General features: G+C 33.4%; 2 protein-coding genes across 4 annotated transcripts; both read right to left on the minus strand.

The window, feature by feature from the left end:
• Positions 1-301: 301 nt before the first annotated feature.
• LOC111276798 (immune-associated nucleotide-binding protein 9-like) lies at positions 302-14,070 on the minus strand. Its single transcript, XM_022862642.2, has 6 exons — positions 13,988-14,070; positions 13,030-13,274; positions 12,585-12,862; positions 9,099-9,263; positions 8,887-9,021; positions 302-689 (listed from the first exon to the last, which is right to left on the minus strand). The coding sequence occupies exons 2-6, from the start codon at positions 13,262-13,264 to the stop codon at positions 483-485; spliced, it is 1,020 nt and encodes a 339-aa protein (XP_022718377.2). The 5' UTR covers positions 13,265-13,274; positions 13,988-14,070; the 3' UTR covers positions 302-482.
• Positions 14,071-15,199: 1,129 nt separating this feature from the next.
• Positions 15,200-22,613, minus strand: LOC111278005 (transferases, transferring hexosyl groups). 3 transcript variants are annotated; one of them, XM_022862645.2, is made up of 8 exons: positions 22,148-22,605; positions 21,951-22,056; positions 20,599-20,691; positions 20,313-20,508; positions 18,374-18,540; positions 17,906-18,147; positions 17,486-17,658; positions 15,200-15,687 (listed from the first exon to the last, which is right to left on the minus strand). In XM_022862645.2, the coding sequence occupies exons 1-8, from the start codon at positions 22,485-22,487 to the stop codon at positions 15,520-15,522; spliced, it is 1,485 nt and encodes a 494-aa protein (XP_022718380.1). In that variant the 5' UTR covers positions 22,488-22,605; the 3' UTR covers positions 15,200-15,519. The 3 variants fall into 3 exon arrangements, with proteins under 3 accessions (XP_022718380.1, XP_022718379.1, XP_022718382.1); XM_022862644.2 differs by having other exon boundaries at positions 18,374-18,552; positions 22,148-22,604; XM_022862647.2 differs by lacking the exon at positions 17,486-17,658 and having other exon boundaries at positions 15,474-15,687; positions 18,374-18,552; positions 22,148-22,613.
• Between the last annotated feature and the right edge of the window lie 445 nt (positions 22,614-23,058).

The raw sequence follows: 23,058 nt of genomic DNA on the forward strand, positions 1-23,058 counted from the left end.
TTATAAATTTAATGTTCCATCATTTTTAATGTCTAAAAATAAGAAAAAAATATCAAGAAAAATAATTTTAGAATACAAAAAAAAAAAAAAAAGATTTAAGTGTTACAATAAAAAGAAAAAATAGTTTCAGAATGAGATAGAAGAAGCTTTCGCACTAAACTTCTTCAGGAAAATTACAATAAAAATTAAATAACTGTCAATTATTTTCTTGCTGATTTTCTTTTCCTTTTTTCATCAAAAAAGAAACATATCTAAAACCACAGAGCTCAAATCTGTTAAAACTTTAATAAGACAAGCTGAATTTAGAGAACGATGGTCATTTACTCAGAATTTAAATATTATAGCATTTTTAAAAGATTGAATTTGTACATATATATATTTGCAGTCACACACAAAGTTCAAACCAACAGGTTAAGAATAAAGAGGTGGGCCAGAAGGGTGAGGCATTCCACACAATTTTAACAGTTTCATCAATACCTAAGTCAGAGGATGGCACATCGGGCAGCTTGCTTCCGGAGCTCCTCAGTCTCTCTCTGTGCTCTTTCTAGATTCTCTCTGAGCTTGCGAATTTCATCATTTGATTTCATTTGAGCTAGCTGTGCCATCTCTTCAGCCTTCAGCCGCGCTGCCTGCTCCTCTGCTAACTGCTGCTCGAGCCTGGCAGTTGTCTCCTTCAGCTTTGACTCGACCTGTAGAACACCATCATTCATTAAGCAGAGAGACAATGAAACCATTAGTTATGGTGACTGAATGCATAAAAATTATCTCAATAATCCAAAAAACCAAAATTAGCCAAAGAAATATAGTCTGAAGCTGGAAGCAAGCATCTTTTGAAACAGAATAGACAAGCAATTTAAGTTTATTTGTGCTCGATTCGACGAAGTATCGTCCTTCACGCTTTCAACATCAGAAATTAACCAAACTGTTCTCATATTTCAATTTGATTTGTATTCTTCTTTAAGCACAATAAAAATGCATATTAACCAATTCCAAGGGTGCTTCCCAATAACAAAGCATATGATAGTAACCACCATTGACCAAAAATCCTTGCCGTGATTTAGATCCTCAAAAGGAATTAAATGTTATGAGATTAGAGAAGAGGGAAGTGGAAGGAAAGCAAACTAGATCTCAGTTCAAACACCCATAATGCTGAAGGAGATAAAACTACATTAACTTTTGGCCATTTCCTTGTACTCTTAACGGTTTTCTCCTAAAAAAAGAATAATAAAAATTGTAGAAATTTAATTTCTGAACTTATGGCATTAACTTGTTCCTTCTGAAATGTGAAATGGCTGGGGCTATATCATGATTAACACACATATTAGATTTTGAGCCACAAAGAAAAATGGTTGAGGTAGGTTGACAGCTGGCATAAAACCAGTCCCATCCAATGGACATGAATTATAAAAAGGAAACAGTTAAGACATTCCGTCCTAGGGACATACTGCATTTGACCTGGGCAAAATGAAATTAACAAGGCATTCTTCATCAGCTGCACAACAGATCAATGCTTAGATATAAGAAGTAAGCAATGATTCTTACACATTAAAGGAGAGCCATAAGTAAACTTACATTACATGAGGCAAAGAAGGAACTAGGTAATAGATATCGTAACTTTAGTACAGATGGAAGGGCATCCATGAAAGAGTAAAAGCTACATTTGATGGAAGCCCAAACTATGTTTCTCTGAGTACATCAAAATGTCAATACCCATACTCCCAAGTTAGATTAAACAAGGCCAAAATGCAACACTTCAGGAAAATTACAGAGACTCAAGGATTCCTAGCTAAGACAACTATCAGGCACAATTTGAAAGGGTATCTGGGAAAAGATGGTGCAGGGTTCAAAAGGCTACACGATTATGGTTTTGGAGATAGAAATGAGGAAATAGGACCAAATTTGAAGTTTGCAATGGCATGTAGTTAACTGGTGTCGACTAACAATTCTTTAAAAAGGACTCAAATCTCTTACTCCATGTCAAATTGCATGCCCACTTTTGACCTAGCATGGAGATTAAGAAAAACAATTTAACTTTAGTGTTGTCGTTTTTTTTAAGATAAATTTATAATATTGATAAACTATAGTTTTTAATGTCAATATATATATATTAAAAATTAATAGGAAACATAGAAAAAGTAAGAGTTACAGGTGCTCACAGCAAGAAAGTGTACATAGTTTTGGAATGGCCCAATATGGAAAGATTGACATTCAATTTGGGATGGAGGGAGTAACATTAATAAAACCAGATAAATTATTTGTCAAATAGATTTCTTCCTTGCTAGAAAATCATATAGAACTCTTGAAAATATGGTAAGGTTACTGGTGGCGTAATAGAGCAGAGATGGTAGATCAATACCAATGATCCTTCCTAAGAGTAAAAGCTTTTGACATGTAGGATTGATTATTCATAAAGTATGGTAGAGAAAAGCTGAAGTGAATTGGACGAAATGGAAAACTCAGAGTTGAGACATAATGTGATGATAAGATACCAACCAAGCTGAAAGGGAAACTTTGTAAGTTATAAAAGCAGTGATGGTAGGATATCAGCCAAAATGAAAATATCTATCTTTTAAATTTGAACTCACTGCACCTCATTGCTCAGATTATAGAGCAGTTAGAAATAGTTGTAGCTGAAATAAAAAGATAAATGCAAGGTAATGGTTAGAACAGAGAAGTAGATGCTATTTATAAAGACGCTAACTAAGTTGGTGAGGCACCTGAGTTGGCATTTTATATAACTCAAAACTCCACTACTAATATATATTCTCCCTCTCTCTTCATTGTATAAGTTAAGAAATTATATCTTTCCATTTTCTCCACATTATCTCCTCAAGAAATATTTCTTTTGCAATTTCTTTTCTAGTTTTATCACCCTTGTACTTGCAGCCAAAGATCTAGTAGAAAAAGAAATGAAGTTGTAAGTAAAACAGTGAAAAGGCAAGAACGGAAAACAAGTTGAGAGGACAGCATAGATTATTGGAGTTGCACAGGACAACAAAGAATTAAGGACATTCTGTAAAGGAGTTTGTTGATTCACGAAGAAGGTAAAAGGAGGCTAGAGGTAAAACAAAAGCCATATTGGGTAAAGTAGAAAAGAACTTGATACTCCATGTTCCAGAATGTTTGGACCTAAAACAAGGAAGACAGACATAAGCACTCATCTAGCCAACACCAACAGGTTGAGATGTGCTGAGCTAGGAGATGATGTCAGAATGAGAAAAGCATCATTTCTTATACCAAAACAAATCTGAGTAAATGCAATGCAATGTAGATATTTTCACCACAAGAAACTAATAAAACAACTGAGATGAATAACCAACCAACAGGTATGTCCCAAGACTGCACTCTTTTTGACCAGAAGGGAAACAAGACAGCTAAAATTCAAATAGAAAAGCTATATGTCAGAAATAACAGCTGAATTTAGTTGGGACAGCCTGATAGAGCACATTGGCGGCAGCCTGCAAAGCTGTTAAGAAGACATACTAAGGATGGCTCTAAAGCCAGGGCCTTGATTTGGCACATTTCCAAAAATGAGAAGCCCACTGGTATCATTTAGTAGGCTAAATAGTTGCTTTTAAGTAATAAATTTTTGGCATCTTTAAAGCAAATATTGCTGAATCTTGTTTTAATTTCATTTTTCTTGAATTTCAAGTGTTAGGGGCAGTTATGTAATTTTCTGAGCATCCTTGAATCATATTTGGGATCTTCTATTTGCACCCCTGAATTTGCTCTCTACACCCCATTTCTTTTAACACCCCAAATTCAAACTCAACAAAATTGTCTTTACTTTCCACACCCCTCACCTCCAAATTTACAATTCCTTATACTCATTCCCAAACCCTAAACTAATCCAACCCTAAACCAATTTCCTTTCTTCATTTGATTCTTAGTTGAATCAACACCAACAATCTCAAGTTTCGAAGAGATTAACAGTTTCAAATAATCCTTTTGAACATAGAGATTTTTTTTTTTTTTTTTTGTGAAGAATGGGATTGAATACTGTAGGAAAACACTTATTTACAACTGGTTGTAATCTTGTAATCTGTATATTTATATTTGTATCTCTAGAATTAAGTATTTGTATCCCTAAAATTAGGATAGACAATCCCTCAATTATAGGATTAGTTTTTTAGGAAGATTTAGTTTCCTAGTTTAACCCCTAGTTAGTTGTATATAAACCTAAGATTCTTGTATAATTCTTAATTAGTAGTTTTTCAATATACATTCAATTTCCACACTAATTTATTTCTTAGTTTTTCCACATGGTATTAGAGCTTTAGGCTCTTCTTGGGAAGCAAAATTTTCAGCCTTCATTGCTGACTTTTATTTTAGGCCTTCATTGCCGAATCCTGTTTAGGCCTTCATTGCCGAACACTTTCAAAGAAAGATATCACTACCACCTAATTTGAGGAAATATCAACTGAAAAAATCACTAAAGTACTACAGATGTCTCAAAAACAAGGAGAGTTCGATAAAGAAGAGATTGAAAAACTGAAAAACTTATTGAAAATATTTGAAAAGCCTACTGTGGTTTTTTCTTTGGGTAAGGTTTCTAGTTCAGTTAAAGCTTCCGGTTCTCATGGATTAAATGTCTCAGCTAAGCCTATTACGAGTTCTTAGGTCATTAACTCAGGAGCCACAGACCATATGATACATTCCTCACAAAAGTTTACTACATATAACCTGTGTCCTAGTAATAAAAAAATTATTGTTGCAGATGGTTCACTTACTACAGTGGCAGGATTAGGAGATGCTCAAGTTAATCCCTCATTTGTTCTAAAAAATGTTCTTCATGTTCCTGGATTGTCTACTAATTTAATATCTATACAAAAACTTACCAGAGATATGAATCGCAAAGTAACTTTTTATCTCTCTTATTGTGAATATCAGGACCAGAGTTTGGGAAAGATGATTAGACTTGCTAAGGAGAATGATGGACTATACTATCTTGAGACATCAAATAACACAAGTAATATCAAGAATAGTTTACCTTTGACATTTCTTTTTGAAAAATCTTCCAATAAAAACAAAATCTGGCTTTATCATTTTCGTTTTGGACATCCTTCTTTTGGAACTTTGAGAAACATGTTTCCTTCTTTGTTCAAAGGATTAAATGTCAAAGATTTTCATTGTGATATTTGCGAACTTGCAAAGCATAGACGTGTTTCTTTTCCAATTAGTAACAAAAGAAGTCCTACTCCTTTTTACTTGATTCATAGTGACATTTGGGGTCCCTTTACAATTCCTAATATTTTTGGTACGAGATGGTTTGTTTCATTCATAGATGATTGTACCAGGGTCTCTTGGGTTTTTTAACTTAAATCCAAATCAAATGTGAATAGTGTGTTTTTAAGCTTCCAAAACATGATCTAAAATCAATTTGGAGTGAAAATCAAGAGATTTAGATCTAATAATGCAAGAGACTACTTCAACCAAAGTCTATCCACCTATTTCCAAAAAGAGGGGATTATCCATAAGTCATCTTATGTTAATACTCCACAGCAGAATGGAGGCAGAGAGGAAAAACAGCCATTTACTAGCCACAACCCGAGCCTTTCTTTTTCAAACAAATGTACCTAAATCTTACTGGGGGGAATCGGTTCTCACTGCCACACACATTATAAATAGGTTACCTTCAAGAGTTTTGGGATTTAAAACTCCTATGAAACTACTCTCACAATTTTATCCCAACCTCAATACTACAAACAATCTCACACCTAAGATATTTAGTTGTACATCATTTGTTCATGTTCATAGTCATAACAGGGGAAAGTTGGATCCAAGAGCGATTAAGTGTATTTTTGTAGGGTATTCTTCAACTCCAAAAGGATATAAGTGCTATCATCCTCCTACCAAAAAATTCTATGTGTCTGCAGATGTCACTTTTGAAGAAAATAAACCATTTTTTACTCAACCTTATCTTCAACGGGAGACTTCATTCATGGAAGATAAGGATAATGACTTCTTTTTGCTTGATTTGCCCCCTTCTTCAACATTTACACCCATTAATTCTTCTGAGTCGAAACCTGTTTCTGCTGAGCCCAAGTCAAACACTGAATTTGAGTCTGAACCCATTCCAAATACGGAAGATGTGACAAAAGATAATATTGTTCTTGATTCTATGAAGGAATTACAAGTGTACTCAAGAAGGAAAGTTCCAGATCCTGAACCAGTGCCAGTCTAAGAACCTGATCCTAACTCTGGAAATGAAGTAATTACAGTTTTTGACTCTGTTTCTCAAAATGAGCATGAATCTCCTAAAACTATAACTAGTGATTATGATCTGGCTATTGCCATTAGGAAAGGAACCAGAGAATGTACCAAGCATCCACTATACCTAATCTCTAATTTTGTGTCATTTGAAAAATTCTCACCGTCCCACAAAAATTTTCTTGTGAGCCTAAACACTATTTCTGTTCCAACTACATTATTCGAGGCATTATCCAGTGAGAAATGGAGGCAAGCCATGAAAATAGAAATGGAGGCCTTAGAGAAAAATCAGACATGAAAACTGTTAGAGTTGCCTAAAGGAACAAATCCAGTGGGGTGTAAATGGGTTTTCACTGCAAAATACAAAGCAGATGGTACTGTTGAAAGGTATAAAACCAGGTTAGTGGCTAAGGGCTACACTCAAACCTATGGAGTGGATTACCAGGAAACCTTTGCTCCAGTTGCCAAGATGAATACAGTTAGGATTTTGTTATCATTGGCTGCAAATTACAATTGGCAGCTTCAACAATTTGATGTAAAGAATGCTTTTCTACATGGTGATTTGGAAGAAGAAATATATATGAAGGTTCCACCGGGATTTAGAGGTCATCTAGAAGCAAACAAAGTATGCAGGCTGAAAAAAGCTTTATATGGCCTTAAACAGTCTCCTAGAGCTTGGTTCAGGAGATTCGCCAAAGTGATGCTAGCAATGAGATATAAACAGAGTCAAGGAGATCACACATTGTTTATCAAGCACTCTGATTCAGGGAGTCACAGTTCTATTAGTGTATGTTGATGATATAACTGTAACTAGAGATGATGGAAAAGAAAGAGAATCTCTAAAACAGTGTTTGGCTAGAGAATTTGAAATAAAAGAGCTAAGGAGATTGAAGTACTTGCTAGGAATTGAAGTAGCTCACTCACAGCATGGTATTTTCATCTCACAACAAAAATATGTGATGGATCTTATGAAGGAAACTGGAAAGCTTGCATGTAAACCTGCAAATACCCCTATAGATCCTAATCATAAAATTGGAAAAACTATTGAAGATGCTGCTGTAAATAGAGAGATGTACCAAAAATTAGTTGGAAGACTCATTTATCTCTCACATACTAGACCTGATATAGCATATGCTGTGAGTGTAGTAAGTCAATTTATGCATAGTCCTAAAGAAGTGCACCTACAGGCGGTCTACCGTATATTGCACTATTTGAAGGCTAATCCTGGGAGAGGTATCTTATTCAAAAGAAATTTGGGGTTAGTTCTAGAAGCTTATACAGATGCTGATTATGCGGGTTCAGTAACTGATAGAAGATCCACCTCAGGCTACTGCACTTTCTTAGGTGGTAATCTTGTGACTTGGAGGAGTAAAAAACAAAATGTGGTGGCAAGATCAAGTGCTGAAGCAAAGTTCAGAGCAATGGCTCAAGGAATTTGTGAACCACTATGGTTAAAGATTATCCTAGAAGACTTGAAGATCAAGTGGGATGGACCAATGAGACTCTACTGTGATAATAAGTCTGCAATAACCATTGCACACAATCCTGTGCAACGTGACAGAACAAAACACATTGAAGTAGACCCGCATTTCATAAAGGAGAAACTAGACAATGGGTTGATTTGTGCCCCTTATGTATCAACCAAGGGTCAACTTGCAGAGGTGTTGAATAAAGGTCTTAGCAGTGCAACATTTCAAGAAATTATTTCCAAGCTGGGAATGGAAAACACCTATTCACCAGCTTGAGGGGGAGTGTGGGAAAACACTTATTTACAACTGGTTGTAATCTTGTAATCTGTATATTTATATTTGTATCTCTAGAATTAAGTATTTGTATCCTTAAAATTAGGATAGACAGTCCCTCAATTGTAGGATTAGATTTTTAGGAAGATTTAGTTTCCTAGTTTAACCCCTAGTTAGTTGTATATAAACCTAAGATTCTTGTATAATTCTTAATTAGCAGTTTTTCAATATACATTCAGTTTCCACACTAATTTATTTCTTAGTTTTTTCACAAATACCACAACCTATGTTACCTTTTTTGTGAAAATGTGACTTTAAGGAAATGCGTTTCCCGTTTCCATATGGCTGTGCAAGTTTCCGGATTTACATTTCCGGAAGCTTTTAGAAGCTTCCAGATATGCAAATGCTTTTACAAATCCATAAGCTTCTAAAAGTTTCTGGATATTTAGAGTGCATATTTTTTGGTAGTTTTAATAGTTTATTCGTCACTCTTCATCCCAACCTATTTTTTATATTCTGGGTATGCATTTTCACAATGTACAAGATAATAACAGTAATTTTAATGGTTTAGGGTTTGTGATGGAGACAAAGAAAAGAAGGAAAGGGTGAATGGAATGCTTGAAAGGTAATTTACCAAAGGTTGCTAAGTAATTTTATATAGAGGTATTTTTGTAATAAAAATTTTAGTGCGTATAGAGCAATTCTTGAGGTGCAAATAGAAGATCCCATCATATTTTGGCTTTTCCTTAGGTTATTGGGATTTTATTCATAGTTTAGGTTGCAACAATGGTATTATTGTATTTTTTATGATTATATACACCAACAAAGATCTATAAAATCAGCCAGAAAAATAAAGATCTACAAAATTGAGATGTCAAAAGAAATACATATCACCATCAAATATAACAAGAAAGTATTCACAATTTCACATTACCATCTCAGTAATTCGCATAAGCTGCTCTTCATATGATCTTTCAATCTGCTCCTTAAACTCAGATATTTCTCGCTTGGAGTAGCCTTTTAATGCAGCAACCTCTTCTTGTTGATCACGGAGTTTCATTGCCCCTTTCTGTCCAATAAATGCAATCAAATCACTTCTTTATATTAAAATCACTGCAAAATGAAAAAGAATGTAAAGACACTAACCTTCAGTTCCACAAACAACTCATCAGAATAAGGTTGGCCACCATTCTGTGCTATGACCATGTTCACAAGTGATAGAAGATCCTGTACTTGTTTTACTCTCTTGGTTTCATCCTTAGTCTTGTTGTCAAAAAGTACAAGTCGGTTTTCACAAAGAACTAGAATGTCCTGATCATTTTGCAGTAACGATAAATTAAGTATCTGTTGCTATTGCACACCAATTATGCTTAAGTTTCAATATGCTGACTACCAAAGTAACAACAACTATAACTGTGGGAAAACACTAATTTACAATTGGTTGTAATATTGTACTCTGTATATTTATATGTGTATATCTAAAATTAACTATTTGTATCCCTAGAATTAGGGACAGAAAATTAGGATAGACAATCCCTCAATTATAAGATCAGTTTTAGGAAGATTTAGTTTACTAGCTTACCCGCTAGTTAGTTGTATATAAACCTAAAGATGTGACAAAGTATAATATTGTTCTTGATTTTATGAAGGAATTACAAGTGTAATCAAGAAGGAAAGTTCCAGATCCTGAACCAGTGCAAGTTCAAGAACCTGATCCTAACTCTAAAAATAGGTTAACTACAGTCTTTAACTATGTTTCTCAAAATGAGCATGAATCTCCTAAAACTATAACTAGTAATTATGATATGCCTATTACTATTAGAAAAGGAAATAAAGAATGTACTAAGCATCCACTATTTCAATTCCAACTACATTATCCAAGGCATTATTCAATGAGAAATGGAGGCAAGCCATGAAAATAGAAATGGAGGCCTTAGAAAAAAGCAAAACATGGGAACTAGTAAAGTTACCCCAAGGAAAAAATCCAACTGGGTGTAAATAGGTTTTCACTGTAAAATACAGGGCGAATGGTACTGTTGAAAGGTATAAAACGAGATTGGTGGCTAAAGGCTACACTCAAACTTATGGAGTAAACTATTAGGAAACTTTTGCTCCAGTTGCCAAGATGAATACAGTTAGGATTTTGTTATTATTGGCTGCAAATTACAATTGGCAGCTTCAACAATTTGATGTAAAGAATGCTTTTCTACATGGTGATTTGCAAGAAGAAATATATATGAAGGCTCCACCGAGATTTGGAGGTCATCTAGAAGCAAACAAAGTATGCAAGCTGAAAAGAGCTTTATATAGCCTTAAACAGTCTCCTAGGGCTTGGTTCGGGAGATTTGCCAAAGTGATGCTAGCAATGGGATATAAGCAGAGTCAAAGAGATTACACATTGCTTATCAAGCACTCTGATTCAAGGAGAATCATAGTTCTATTAGTGTATGTTGATGATATAATTGTAACCGGAAATTATGAAGAAGAGAGAGAATCTCTAAAACAATGTTTGGCTAGAGAATTTGAGATAAAAAGAGCTAGGGAGATTGAAGTAGCTCACTCACGACATGGTATTTTCATCTCACAACAGAACTATGTAATGCATCTTTTGAAGGAAACTGGGAAGCTTGCATGTAAACCTGCAAACACCCCTATAGATCCTAATCATAAACTTGGAGAAGTTAATGAAAATGCTACTATAGATAGACAGAAATACCAGAGATTAGTTGGAAGACTCATTTATCTATCACATACTAGACCTGATATAGCATATGTTATGAGTGTGATAAGTCAATTTATGCATAGTCCTAAAGAAGTGCACCTACATGCTATCTATAGTGTATTGCATTTGAAGGCTAATCCTGGGAGAGGTATCTTATTCAAAAGAAATTTGGAGCTAATTTTAGAGGCATATACAGATGCAGATTATGCAAGTTCAATCACTGATAAAAAATCCACCTCAAGCTACTGCACTTTCCTAAGAGGTAATCTTGCGACTTGGAGGAGTAAAAAACAAAATGTGGTGGCAAGATCAAGTGCCAAAGCAAAATTTAGAGCAATGGCTCAAGGAATTTGTGAACTACAATGGTTAAAGATTATCCTAGAAAACTTGAAGATCAAGTGGGATGGACCAATGAGACTTTACTGTGATAACAAGTCTGCAATAAGCATTGCACACAATCCTTTGCAACATGACAGAACAAAACATAATGAAGCAAACCGACATTTCATAAATGAGAAACTAGATAGTGGGTTGATTTGTACACCATATATATCAACCAAGAGTCAACTTGCAGATGTTTTTGACTAAAAGCCTCAGCAATGCAACATTTCAAGAAATTATTTCTAAGCTGGGAATGGAAAACAACCATTCACCAACTTGAGGGGAAGTGTGGGAAAACACTTATTTGCAGTTGCTTGTAATATTGTAATCTATATATTTATATTTGTATCTCTAGAATTAAGTATTTGTATCCCTCGAATTAAGGATAAAAAATTAAGATAAACAATCCCTCAATTATAAGATCAATTTTATGAAGATTTAGTTTTCTAGTTTACCCACTAGTTAGTTATATATAAACCTAAGGTGCTTGTATAATTATTTATGAGCAGTTTTTCAATACATATTCAGTTTTACTCTTAGTTTTCCACACAGTAACCTAAGACCGAAATTATATGTATCAATATGTGAATTGATAAAGAATCTTTTGGTTGCTCAGTGCATAACGAGAGATATGTTTCACTTAGAGCCTAACATTCTATGCTACCCAAGAATTCTTTATTCTCCCTCCAATTTGAGAGCATTGAATAATACCGATCATTGATACACTCATCTACTTTTTAATCATTATCCTGAAACCCAAGGAAACAAAGTGCATTCAAGAAATGTCCAAATAAGCTTCAACAAGAAGGCAAAGAAGAAAATGAACAAATTTCTAAATTCTGTACAGAAAAAGGAACAAAGAAGAGTCTGCCCGGTCCCCTCCAACCAAATACATGCAACAATATTTACAGGGAGATTGCACCAGAATTCAAGCATTTTTCATCAACCAATTTACCATTTTTCATAAGATACACCTGTTGGAAAGATTTTGGCAATAAAATATTCTCAGATGCAATCAAAAGAAAATACTCTAGAATCCAAGCAAATATTCAACATGATATAAGATCAATTGATTCCCCATTATTTCCTCTACATTAGACAGAAGAAGCCCTTGTCATGAGCATGTCATTCATGAGAACCTTTCTGTCAGATATCCAGACAAAGACAGCCACTTGGAGGCACCTAAGCAATCATATCTTCTCAAATGAAGCACTCATGCATCTAGCAGCCCTCTAACAAAGATAAAAGAACTGATCATAAAGTTTATGCCATCCAACTGAAGCACCAATAACTTTATCTTTGCAAAATCAGCAAAATCAAAATTTTGAACTTCACATCTAAGCAAAGCATTATACTTCAATAATTAGTAAATGTAAAACATGATATTAGGACTATTAGGAACCCAATATTTTTTTATCCCGCCACCTGGTCAGTATTATATTCTTCAAACCCCAACACATAGGTGAACTGAACACAAATAAAGTAGGTCATAAATGTAAATTCAAGTTGCATTTGGTTTAGGGAGCAACCTTTAATGGCTGTGGACACTCACGACCCAAATAATCTTCCAATGTTTCTTCATTTTCTTCAAGTTCATCCCCACCAGTAAACACTACAATCATGTACTTGACAATTTTGCTTCCAAACAAAGTCTGCAAACTATGCAATGCAGCTTCCTCTTCTTGAGAAAAGCGGGTCCTAACCGAGAAAACAACAAGAACTGCATGGATTCCATCCTTGGCAAGATCAATACATTTGACAATTTCTTTTCCAATGAATTCAGATCCAGCTGAGAAATCAAACAACCCTGCATTGACATGTTAAATTAGTCTTTATAGTAAATGAATTGATAATTGATAACCTAGGAAAGAACAGCCATTCCATGACCAAGTTAATGATACTACTATCAAATATAATTGCAAAAATGATACTATCAAATATAATTGCAAAAATGATACAAGTAAGACACCATACCAGGAGTATCAATGACATTCACAATTTGCCCATCTTTGAGCACTGTTCTCTGCAATTCACAAGTACTGGTAACCCCAGATGAGCTAGCCCTTGATTTGAAGGACTTTTTTCCAAGAATACTATTGCCAGTAGCACTTTTCCCATTGCCCGTACGTCCAACTAAAACCACAGTCCTGACTCGGTTGGAAGGTGGGGTAAACTCCCAATCATCATCTATCGCACTTCCACCCATCATATATGGTTACCTGTTACATTAGAAAACACTTTTACCCTCGAGACAATAATCCCACTATTTAATTACAATAATGCATCTCATCAGTCAATAATCAATGTTTTTTTTTCTTTTTTTTTCCCTAATGTTGAGCTTACAATAATCTATGAACCAAACTTACAATTCCACCGCTTCAACAAACATGGCAAGCTACTCAACTCCAACCAATAAAAAAAATACCAAATAGAAAGACATAAATATTTATAATTCCAGAAAATGAGTTCATTAAGTTAAATCAACCATATAGCTAACCTGATAAATCAACTCATATTACAGCACCTAATTTCAACTCTACCATCGATAACTACAGTCTACCAGATCAAACAATTTTCTCAAATCTTATTACTTGGATTAAACCTCAGTTGAATTGCTAATTATTTTCTCAAAATTAATGATAAAATTTAAATTTCACAAAAAAAAAAAAAGAGAAGAAAACCATAATGATACAATAAAAATCTCGGGCTCAAACATCAAAGACTTAGCTTCCCTGCAGTTATGACAATCCAATTTTATGAAAAATAAATAAATAAACTGATCGTGTTCTAACAATTTTAAAAATAACCCAAAAGAATTTGGAAAAATTCAAGGGTTTTTCTTGCTTCCGACTTAAATCCGCCAACCAAACAGCAAGAAGGAAGAAAATCTCAACAAATATGGAATTAGAATAGAAAAGATTAGATTACTTACCAGGGAAAGAAGAAAGTGAGAAAATGAGAGAGAAAGAAAGAGGAGCGGAGGATACTTCGTGCTAGAGAAAACCGGGACTATTTGTTGACTTGAAGAAATAGATAAATATATATATTAATACTTTTTATCCGTTATCCCGTATTCATAAATGTATTTTCAGAATATTATATTAAAATGAGACCTATTTTAATTGAACTAAAATTGCTGATTTTTTATTTAATTTTATCAAATTTCAAGATTGTATTTATTATTATTATTATTTCTATCAAATTAGGATGGAATCATTTTTATTTTATTTTTTAATATTTATAATTTATATCTAAATTGTGTACTCCATCTGTGTCACAAATATTATTTTAGTTTAAATTTTTTAATCAAAGTTTTCAATGTTGATTTTAATTGTTTAAATATTTTGTTAAATTAAATTTTAACAAATATTTGTCATTTATGATCTATAATCCATACAAAAGGGCATATGTTGAAAAACTTCTAAATAATAAAACGAATATTTTTGTTCATTATATTTTATAGTGCCATTTTAAATTTTTTGTTTTAAATAAATATTTTTTTTGAATATGCATATGTTAAATAAAAATTAGTAATGAGATTTATCTAATTTATAAATTTTGCTTTCCACTATTATTTTAAATGAGAGGTCTACGAGGAATACCTATTATAAGTGGAGCGAGTTTCATCCTTAGTTAAGTTTATTTGTTGCAATTTTTAACTTATATGTTTTTCATTTTTTTTATTTTAGTTAATTTTTTAAATATAATTTAAGGTATTCTAATTTCGTACTTAGTATTTATAATTTCCATGAAAATGATCTCTAGTTTTATGATATTACTTAGTAACGAAGCAAACACCATTTCACTTATCAAAAATAGCGACTGCTTTTTCATCATGAGAAGCTAATGAATATTTTCTTTCCTTAATCACAAAAGAACCACATGGATTTAATTAAATGGAAACGGTTCCATAGCATTTTAGAACTTTTGGCCTCAAAGAAATTTGTGAATATATGAATTTGATACAGCAGGATTAAGCAACATCCATCTCAGTATTCAATTCAAGCATACAATCATAATTATCAAGAGCTTTTTCGATCATTCAATTTAAATGATAGGCCTGTAGAGCTAAGACACTAAACGAAAATGATAAAAAAATATATGTACAAAGATGACAGGAGTTAAATTTTAGTAAAAACATGAGTTTAACATAAATAAAAAATATATATATATTTTGTATTTTCTGTGTCAGAACGAATAATAATAAATAATTTTCATGTAAAATATGATACAAATACACGTATTATCAATATTTTACACGATATAAATACTTAAAACTGTCAAGTTGTCATGTCAAGGAGCAGCTCATGCAAAATTCCTGATTCCTCCAGTCTCATTCATTACCTTCTTGAAGCATATGGAGAAATGATTAAGTGGGGAAGAACTTCAAAATATCCAGAATAGATTAAAGACATGAAAGAACTCATTGCCAAGATTGGCTTGCATGATAAAGAACCACCACTCTTAAGTGAAAGGGTAAAAATTTGAAAACAGCAAGCTACCCAGGAGGATGTACGCAGAACAGTATGCCCATATCATATATCCACATCTCTTACTAATACTGGGATAATACATTAGTAATGAAGCAAACCAATAAAGAGAAGGACTGGCTGACAATAAACGTGTTGCTACCTGCCAAACGTAAATTATTCAAATGATGTTCAAATCTAAGCTACCTTTCACAGTGCATATCAATTGGTAACATAAAAATAAACAAAAACTAGAAAAAAATGAATGAAAGTTCTATGATTTCATACTTACTGATTCTTTTCTATGAGCCATACATACAAATCAAGACAAATTCTATTTCCAATCACATTTTTGCTCACAACAGCCAAGTACTAACTACACCATCTCACTAATTAAAATTGCTTAATACAACCAATATAACACTTGTGCACTTGCAGTTTTGCCTTGAAGTTTATATGGAAATGCATTTCTGTGCTCATTGTGTAAAACCTGGTCTGCACTTATGGACCTGCAGTTCCTGCAGTTCCATAAGGCGGGCCATTTACCAGAAATACAATTCGGCATTATGGGAACATTACCAAAAGTGCATATCCATCTGTTTGGAAGTGGGTTGTGAGTAAGGCAAGGTAATTGGATGCAGATGAAGGGATATAAAGTAATTTTATTAGGGATAATAAAGTAATTTAATCTAAGGGTAATTTTGTAATAAAAAATGTGGCAGTCATAAGCAAAATTATAACTGCAAATAGAATTTCCCACAATTCGATCATGTTGTAATTCCTTTATCAGGAATCCTTTTAACTTCATTTTCCTCCTATAATGTTTCCCACATTTAACAAGAAATCGTGCTAAGATACTAAAGTTACAAGTTACAACACTCAGATTAAAGAAGCATATCTAATCTTCATGCAAAAACTTAGAAAGTAATATATAAATTCTTAATGCATAAGGTATAGAACAAAATTCAATATACAATTTATCACCACTTAGTAGAAGCTTTTAAAGACTAAAAAAAAAAAATTATTTTCTAAAATGCAGAATTGAAAGCCATGTTTGCTATTATACTACTGTCCAATATTGAATTTTGCCATTGTACTTCACTTCCATTGCATTTTACCAGAATACTTAAATTTGGACAAAAGTATAATAGCAATTTAGCCTTAATGCCAAAAGAAAGGATTTAAATAACTCAAATCAACTAAAGTCATATTTGAAGCATAAGATGATTGATAAGATAGGATGATAATCATCTCTGGCATAGGAAGATTCAATCTTCCCAAAATGGAGAGAATTATTTTTAATCGATAGAATTGAACTTACATATCTTATTATACCTTTAAAAATTACATCAATAATTTAAATTGTATAAACTTTAAAGAAGGATCATTTTGACTAATAAATAAATTATCCTATCATAATCCTTGCATGCATCAAACACAAGATAGTATAACATTATTTAATCTGATATTAATCATAATATTATCTTATCATATCCTATCATAATTTTATGCACCAAACACACCCCAAGAGTCAATGCACACCAACGAGTCCTTTGTTCATAGTATTAAGAGAGAAAAAAAAAAAAAAAAGGGAAGGAAACTATGTAGTAAATGAACCCAACTTTATCCTAGGATTTAAAGTAACGGTATAAAACATGATCTACTTATGTCCACTAGAAATTCTAAATAGATATGACAAACAAAAAGTGATTTATTCCAAATATCATTGATTCACCATGAAATTTCAGATATAAGCCCCATCATGCTTAGTTTCAACAACAATCTTCCCTAGTGAAATCAAAAGGCAAAAAAATTATTGCATCTAAAGGAGAGTTAGCAAGAGGGGAAGGAAAGAAGATAAGAAAAAGATTGATATAATGCTTACTCATGTTATCAAATTTTTGCAAACATAATGGTCTTGAGCAATTTCAAGGATGCAAGGACAAAAAGACAAAACTGACCTGGACATGCATGACAAAAAATGCTGTAGCTACCATGAAGCTTAAGTGCAGGATATATGGGAGAATAGAAGCAGACGTGTATCCTAGCTTCTCTACTGATCCATGATCTATTCTGCACTCAGCAGGATCCCCTCCTCGGTTCATTTTCTTCCTCAATTTAATATTATGGTTTTCTGTCACAAAGATAATAATTGCTTCAACAGGTAGCCTAAATGGTCCAACATATTTTTTAATATAATATCTTGCAAGAAAGATAATTAAAGGTTGAGTTGACATTTAAAATCAGAGAGGCATGCTTAACATAATACTTAAATGACCACTATATGTGAAAGTCATCACAACCTTGGTCAAATCAACAACCATGCCCACACATAGTAGGCATTTACAATTGACCAGCCATTTAGTTTTTGAAAGTAATACCTTGCCTCCTAGAAGTATATTTCTCTGAAATTGGGGGGCTGTTTGATGATTTATCCTCAGAAAATATCACAACCGTGGAACTTTTTTCCTCAAGTGAAGGTTGAAAACCCAAAGATAAAACTATTTCAGGTCGTGACTTCACATAATAGATAATCGAGCAAACTGCCAAAGACAATATTGGAGATGCCAGTAGAAAGTTTGGCAATTGTTTTAATTGGAAGTATTTCAAGAACCCCACTCCCCTGGCATTAAAAAATAATAATAAGAATAAAGTATAATATTAAAGCATGCAACTGAAAGGCAATCACATCAAAATCCTAATTTTGAAAGCTAGAAATAGATACCAAAGAGCTTTTCTGCAAGCGGCATGTTTAAATTAGCAACTAGAAAACCTGAGAATTATTAACGTCTCATGCATGATTAAAATGAAATGAATGGAATACGATGACCAATTGCAAAAGAACATACCAGTAATGACTTTGAATGTAATTGTATAACAAAGGTATTCTTGCTTTACACCAAGGCCTCATTTCATCTGAAGAACGTCCAAGGCATATATTGTGGTAGCCATATGTTTGAAAAGTAATAAAAGGAACAAAAATGCACATACAACGCAGTGCTCCACTTAAAAGAATCTGCAATGCCAACTAGCATGGAAATAGTAAATTAGTTATGAAACCATCCATTCCCATAAATCAACTGACTTTGATGCAAATTTGCATACTATACATAAAAAAGAAAAACAAATTTTTAAGCATTTCCTCAATTCCAATGAGGGATTAATAGACCAATATAGCTACTTTGACATTTTCAATATGATCCACCGTCATTGAGGACTAAATTAAGGAAACATGTCTAACATGTAAAGAGCCACGACAACTACAAATCCCTAGTGGGAACATGAATATTAAATGGAAGATATTCATATCACAAGGACAAGAAGACCAAAAAGAACATGGATGGAAACCATAAAAAAATCTTCATTTTTACTGAACTTATTTGAGTATGGTCTTAAATAACACGTGCTAAAGCAATATAATACGTGAAGCCAATCATACTTAGTGGGAAAAGGTTTATTTTATTCGTTTGTTTAGTGTGGCACTTCATTTTGCTAAAGACTAAAGGGTGCAAAACTAAAGTTGGCAACTCGGCATGCACTAAAGTCAAAATTTTCTTCTTAATCTGCATACAAAGTTATATGCACAGTGAATTTAAGATTAAGTATATAGAACTACTAAAAAATGAATATGATAGTATTAAAAGATCAATTTTATGACACAGTAAAATATTTCTAGTAAATGCATTAAAGGATTCCATAAAGCATAACAAATAAAACTGCTAGAAGTTAAATATTAAAATTGGTCCATTTCTAATAGCGTAAGCTTTTAATATAATCGGTCACCTCACTATCTCATTAACATGGTATTAGAGCTGAGATTACAAATTCGAATCCCAGAAGCACCACCCCCACCCCACCCCCCATTTTCATTAATTTCTTCACCAAGTAAGAGGCTTTATGTGCAATACTTGTTTAATGCTTCTTTAGCTTACAGTTTTCTTCCAAATTTGGGCCCACGTGCAAAGCCCATTAAACATTCATTCTGTTCACACACACGAGGAGATGTATTAAAACTTAAATAAAAGTTGGGCCCTTTCTTAAAGCTTAGGTTTTGAGATAATTGGTCAGCAACAATCTTATTAACAAAAGTAGTTAGTAGCTTAATACCAATGCCAATACTTGACTACCAGCATGTATTGTGGTTTTCCAACTTTAACTACCTGTCACTGGATTGGAATGAATATTGTTTGTTTAAGTGGGTAGGGAAAATCACAGCATTTTTCAATCAGTGCACTCATGCCATTTAGAATGAGAACTTTTAGAGCACCTCTGGCTAGGTCCCTACCTTGCCAAGAATTGAATAAAAATAATCATAAAAAAGAAGCACATTTGCAGTATAAGCAAAGTGATAGATTGGACTAAGTGTCAACTACAAAAGATGTTAAGGATTAATGTCCATTCCATATCATAAGATTCCCAACTTATATTTGATGCTAATTAATATGTCTAGAAGCAATTGTCATTATGTTGAAAATATAGTAGCATCAATAAGCAAAATTATCTTATTTCCTCATAAAGATTATTTCATGTAACAATACTACACTGCATTATATGAATGTCTATCATCTATGCCTCATCTACACCTATTGTGCTTATTTAGAGCATATTTCTTTCTAAAAATCAAATGCCCTGTTAGATACGGGGAACAATGGAGGCAGAATGCATTGATCAAACAGGATAAATGATGTTGCAATATGGTCCTTTCAACTTTGCTTTAATGAAAAAGCCTAGTGGGGAATAAAACTGCTTAAAAATGGAACATGTAACCAAAGAAAACAAGAAACTTACAAGAGCACGCTTTCTCATGAATGCAGCATCATAAGCCTGATGCATTGTCTGAAAACCATAATAACCAGCATTGAGCACTCCATTAGATCTTGCAAAACCAGAAAGGGCAAGCCAAACCAAAGCAGTATTATTTGCACGAGATTCTAAATAGTACAATCCACCAACTGAAAATAGGGCATACAAGCTCTCTGAATATCTGCCATCACAAGAACACACAGAAAAGAGAATCCAAAATTAAGTTCACCTTTTGATAATCAACGCAAGAAGAAAGAAATGAGAGCACTACATTGATGAGTAGAATATGGACGCTGGATTGAAGCAAAATAAAACAGAAGCCCGCAATGCTGCATTAGGGTCCTTCAAAACAACAGCTGAAAGCCTGTTAGAGCAAGAAGCACCACAACAGCAATCATAAGTATCAGTAAAATAAAACATTATGATTCTCAATAAATGTAGAAAAAAATTTAGCAATATATCACAGACAAAAAGGTAATAACAATTTTACTTAAAGCTACAATGGAGACTGTTAAAATTCACCAACTTTAAGATAAAACAAATAATAGACAAGCTAACACTTATACATTAGAAAACTTAAATCATAATTGCAGTAGGTGCCCACATTTCTTGCCATTCCAACTACCAAACATAGTAAGACTGTCTCAGAATACAAGTACACATTCCCAACTAAGTTTGGTTTTATTTGTCTGGAGCACCTAGAAACCTCAACTCAGACAAGAAATGGGAACGCTCAGGTTATATAACATAAATCCTACACAATTATGAGAAAATTTTCAAATTGGCCATTCTAGATAAATGAAGAGATCTAGAGCTGCTCCATGAACATATGAATTCATGAAACAGAAATCATATGTTAAATGTACATAACCTTTAGAGAGAAAAATGCCAGCTCCACCGCTTCAAAGTCACAAAAAAAAGAGAGAAACTACAAAGTGATCAAAGCAAAAATATTCATGATGGCTTCTCTCAATATTTTGGTCAAATCCTCATGAAAGCACTGCACTAAAACATTTAGGTGACCGAAATTAAAGCTTGGTATGGTCAAGGAGAGTTGTCATTGAGGAAGAACAACAATGAGAAAAGACTTATTACTAAGCTACAAAATCACATGGTCCAAGTTCAAACAAGCACAGGTTTTGTGGGCAGAAAATTTACGTACTTTGATAACAACAGTCATCACCAATTAGAGATATTGCTTTCTTAACATTTTGGGTAAAAGATGCTGAGGCCATGCTATCAAACTCTTTACTTTTGCTTAAGTGTCCCAGCATTTCCAGAGTCAATTTCCATTAATCTTTCAGTGAAACAATACAATGTTTGCATTGTATTACATTAATTCACAAAATCACACAAGAGTCAGAAATTGAGTTCTTTTGCCCTATCAAAAGTGTACGCCAATTTATGAATTTAGAATCACAAAGAACTTTCAAAGAAATAAACCTTAATCATTACTTCCCTATTCACAATTATCAAATCAAAAACAATAACGCAGACACAATCTAAAATTACAACTTGTAATGCTATTATTATGACATTAAATCTAACATTTAGTAGCAAAACTGAGCATGTGTCCCGATGGTAGATGTATGCATTTCCGCTTAGTAATGAAAAAAGGCTCACCTGTAAAAGTAAATAGCTGCTAAAACAAATGCAACATTGCAAATAACATAACCAGACAATGCCAACACTGCCCTATCACCAATCAGCGAAACCAAAGGCGCAAAAACTGTAACGAAAATGGAAAATTATGTCATACGCTGCCAGTCGAGTTTAAAATACAATCCCAATTCTTCAAATTTTGTAATGAAGTATCGAACCTGTGCGTGATAAGATAAAGATGCATGCCGGCAATAATGGGAGAAACGCGTACGACTGCTCGTATTCATACCCGCACTGAGCGATCCGAAGGAAGTAAACGCTGTCCCAGACGACGCCGTTTTCGATGGCGGAGCCGAGGGAGGGGAGGAGAGGAGGAGGGGGAGAGGAAGAGGGGTGGTTGAGGCATGTGGGATTGAGGGGCGCCGAGGTGTCGTAGGGGGTGAGAAGGGTCCGCCACAAGAGGATTAGGATTAAGAGGAGAAGCCTTGAGAGGATTGCGGATTTCAAGACTTCAGTTTGGTAGGAAAAATTGTAGGGAGCTTCTGATGCGGTTGGCATTCTCGCATTTGAACAAACGGAGAGATTGTGGCACAACTAATCTTGATTTCAGGCCTTTGAAGACGAGGAAAGAATTCTTTTAAGACAGCGTTTGTTTTGGTCGGAGGAAAAGTTAATTATTTAATGAAATTTTGTTTTTTCTTATTTAATTTTTTAATTTGATTCAAGATATTTAATATAGATTTTTAAAAATTTTTAACAATGTCAAACAATGTCACCCCTTTATACGTAGAATATGCAATTTTCTTTAGGGAATAATCTACGTTTGTGGCCCGGTACATAAATGCACAGTTGAGCAAAATATAATGAGGAAAAAAAATTAGGGAAGACTTATATATTAAGGGTCTATTTGAATTTGAATGAACTGTGAAATTAATTTTAATGAGATTAATAATTATTGTAATGGTGAAATAAAATATTATAGTGGATGGAATTAAAATTAACAATGAAATATGTTTAAATGTAAAAATATCTATAGCAATGAGATTAAATATATTAAGAAAATAAAATAATTATTAAAGATATTACACTAGAATTTGTTGTTTTTATTATTTATGTAATTATATATTTT

This window comes from Durio zibethinus, chromosome 7, assembly GCF_047325235.1.
Source record: "Durio zibethinus cultivar Kanyao isolate XHJ-2024 chromosome 7, ASM4732523v1, whole genome shotgun sequence".
NCBI classification, from domain to species: domain Eukaryota; kingdom Viridiplantae; phylum Streptophyta; class Magnoliopsida; order Malvales; family Malvaceae; genus Durio; species Durio zibethinus.

What these genes read in the sequence shown, in the direction of transcription:
- LOC111276798 (XM_022862642.2), bottom strand. Translation starts at nt 13,264, where the DNA reads ATGATGGGTGGAAGTGCGATAGATGATGATTGGGAGTTTACCCCACCT. An exon ending in AGTGTCCACAGCCATTAAAG is followed by an intron (nt 9,264 to 12,584) that starts GTTGCTCCCTAA and finishes CAAAATGATCAG; the next exon opens with GACATTCTAGTTCTTTGTGA. An exon ending in AGTTGTTTGTGGAACTGAAG is followed by an intron (nt 9,022 to 9,098) that starts GTTAGTGTCTTT and finishes TTTATTGGACAG; the next exon opens with AAAGGGGCAATGAAACTCCG.
- LOC111278005 (XM_022862644.2), bottom strand. Translation starts at nt 22,487, where the DNA reads ATGCCAACCGCATCAGAAGCTCCCTACAATTTTTCCTACCAAACTGAA. An exon ending in CTTTATCTTATCACGCACAG is followed by an intron (nt 22,057 to 22,147) that starts GTTCGATACTTC and finishes TTTTCGTTACAG; the next exon opens with TTTTTGCGCCTTTGGTTTCG. An exon ending in TCCATATTCTACTCATCAAT is followed by an intron (nt 20,509 to 20,598) that starts GTAGTGCTCTCA and finishes TTGTGATGGCAG; the next exon opens with ATATTCAGAGAGCTTGTATG.